The sequence below is a fragment of the Lycium barbarum genome, chromosome 11 (assembly GCF_019175385.1).
Source record: "Lycium barbarum isolate Lr01 chromosome 11, ASM1917538v2, whole genome shotgun sequence".
Classification (NCBI taxonomy): Eukaryota; Viridiplantae; Streptophyta; class Magnoliopsida; order Solanales; family Solanaceae; genus Lycium; species Lycium barbarum.
Window position 1 is genome coordinate 110,668,754 of NC_083347.1, and position 2,847 is coordinate 110,671,600.

The window sequence follows — 2,847 nt, forward strand, 5'->3', positions numbered from 1 at the left end:
TTAAATCCATTTTCCATTCCCCAAATTAAACAAAAGTTTTTGCCTCTTGGGTCGAGCTAGCTGATAGAATATTCCAAACAATTAACTGATGGAATCTGACCAGACGTGTGATCATAAGGAGAAGGAAGGTTCCCTCCATACATCTAGCTCTATAAATAAAGTCACACCAAGTACTATATTCTTCCAGTCTTATAATCAAGTCCAAATTCCTCTCATTTCTTTCCCCCTTGCTTCACTTTCTATATATCCACTTTCATTTCATTTTCTTACATCATCAGCAAGCTAGCAAAAGGCAATAACAAGAGAGACATACACAAGGAAACAAGAAAGAAGAAAAGGGATCATGACAGGCAGCACAACTCCCCAGGTTGATGATCAAATGGTGCTGATCTCTCAGTTCTATCCTGATATTTACGCCCAACTGACGCGCGAACAAGGTTAGCGATACAGCTTTTCTTGGAGTTTAAGTTATACTTTATTAACAAAGTGATCTTCTTACACTAACAGTGTAATTCAACCGGTTTTAGCAGCTTAATTACTCCAGTTTTTTAGCTTATATATACTATACAGTATCAAACTTGCTATAGAGAATTACATGTCGCTGTCGGTCAATTCAGCTCAATGGCATAAAAATTCTTTATACTATGATCAATATTGCACGAAACGTAAACTCGGGCTCGTTTGGTTGGGGAACAAGTTATCCAGGGATAACTAATCCCGGGATTGTTATTTCACCCTCTATGTGGGATAAAATAACATTACAATACAAGGATTAATAATCCCGGAATTAGTTATCTCGTGATTTTATCCCAACCAAACATGGATAAGATGGTACTAAATTTTTATCCCAGAACTATTTTGCTTATCCATCATACCAAACGAGCCCTTAATCTTTGTATTACCACGTTCCAACCCATAGTCTTTTCTAAGTGTTATTATTAAGTGTAAAATGGAAGCTTTAATTAAAAGTTAAATCATTTTCATATATATATATATATAGAAGGGTGGGGGGGGGGGGGGGGGGGGGGCATATATAAAAGGTGTAAATTGTGTCATAATATAAACTAGAATAGAGGAGCTTGTGGCTTATTTTTGTTGTTTGGGAGTAAAAATAAATACTTAAAAACTCTTTTTTATTTTACCAATATACTATCAAAGTGTTTAAAAGCTATTTTGATTTAAAAGCACCTAAAATAGCCAATCCAAACAGGCTCTAAAGGAGTACAAGGTCTTGAAGCCACAAAAGGGTTGTAGTTTTTGTTACTTGCAATCTCAAAGGTGTAACATGATGTTTAATTTGGTACTCTTCAGGAGCGGTGAAACCACAACGTAAAAGGAAGAAGAACAAAGATGAAGCAAAAGTACTCAGGAAGAGGAAGCTTAGTGAAGAACAAGTCAATCTTCTTGAACGTAGTTTTGGGGACGACCACAAACTGGAGACTGAAAGAAAAGACAAGCTTGCTTCTCAGCTTGGCCTTGATCCTCAACAAGTCGCAGTTTGGTTCCAAAATAGGAGGACTCGATGGAAGAACGAAAAACTCGAGGTTGAACACTCCAAGCTCAAGTCTGAGCACGATACTACGATCGTTGAGAAATATCGTCTTGAAACTGAGGTACGTATGTGGACCTATCATTAATTTATTTTTTGGTGAATTGATAGCGTACACAAACTTAAGGACCATAATTCTTTACTCCTTCTATCTCAGTTTATATGATAAATTTTTCTTTTTAGTTTGTCTTATTAAAAATATACGTTTCTATAATTAGAAATAATTTAACCTAAAACTTCTCTTTTACCCTTGATGAAATAATTTACAGTCACACAAATATATCAATGACTTGTTTTAGATCACAAATTTCAAAAGTATTCCTTTCTTTTTTAAACTCCATGATTAGTCAAACTATATCAAATTGGACGAAGAAAGTATATCGTCTTAGTAACTTGAAAAATCAGGCAAGGCGCTATATATTCTTAATGAGAAAACAGGCAAGGCGCTATATTCTCTATACATTTATATTCTCTATACATAGAAGTTCAATGGTTAACAATATAATATGAACAGTGCCATTTCATCTTGTTTATGTGTTTTCCTCATAATTAAATTATCCATTTTCCATACAGATCTTGAAGATGAAAGAGCAATTGTGCGAAGCAGAAAAGCAAATACAAGGGCTATTATTGGAGCGTAATTGTGATGGGCAACTTTCAAGCAATAGCCCAATTAGTACTTCATCATTCTCTATGGATCAGCCACATTTTCTTGGGGAGTTTGGGATGAAGGAAATGTTAATGGACAATGGGTTCTTTGATCAAAGCACTTATATAGCTCTCTGGGATAATTAGAATGGGTTAACTGATATGTATGATCATCAATGTTTAAGCTTTATTTGTAATTTGTAGATAGTAACTCACCTAATGTATGTACATCCTTACTTTTTGCCCTTGCTTTCTGGGTAATACTACTGCACTAATGTAATGGATAATGTTACTCCAAATATTTGACTAAGGGGTTGTTTGATTCATGAGATAAACCGCCACTACAAGAAAAAATATATTAATTTTGTTGCCATAGATTGATTATTGTTGCAAAAAGTACTTTTGGCAACCAAAAAAAAAAAAAATTTTTACATGAACTTTTCCCAACGGCTGTTATTGCAAAAACGTGCAACAATTTTTTTTTTTGGTTGCCGAAAGTACTTTTTGCAACAATAATCAATACTATGACAACAAAATTAAATTCTTTGGCAACAAAAAAATCATTTGCCAACAATAAAAATAAGTTGTTGCCAAATATAAAAAAAATTGTTGTGATTTTTATACTTTCTTGTAGTGCGCTGGATTATTTA

At 34.0% G+C, this 2,847-nt stretch overlaps 1 protein-coding gene across 1 annotated transcript; it reads left to right on the plus strand.

The window, feature by feature from the left end:
* The first annotated feature begins 219 nt into the window (after positions 1–219).
* LOC132618397 (homeobox-leucine zipper protein ATHB-40-like) lies at positions 220–2,483 on the plus strand. The gene is made up of 3 exons (XM_060333457.1): positions 220–437; positions 1,312–1,613; positions 2,123–2,483. The coding sequence occupies exons 1-3, from the start codon at positions 344–346 to the stop codon at positions 2,342–2,344; spliced, it is 618 nt and encodes a 205-aa protein (XP_060189440.1). The 5' UTR covers positions 220–343; the 3' UTR covers positions 2,345–2,483.
* The last annotated feature ends 364 nt before the right edge of the window (positions 2,484–2,847 follow it).

Excerpts from the sequence above, each read along its gene's own strand:
- LOC132618397 (XM_060333457.1), top strand. The coding sequence starts at position 344 with ATGACAGGCAGCACAACTCCCCAGGTTGATGATCAAATGGTGCTGATC. Across the intron at positions 438-1,311 it reads CCAACTGACGCGCGAACAAG|GAGCGGTGAAACCACAACGT; the intron begins GTTAGCGATACA and ends GGTACTCTTCAG. Across the intron at positions 1,614-2,122 it reads AATATCGTCTTGAAACTGAG|ATCTTGAAGATGAAAGAGCA; the intron begins GTACGTATGTGG and ends TTTTCCATACAG.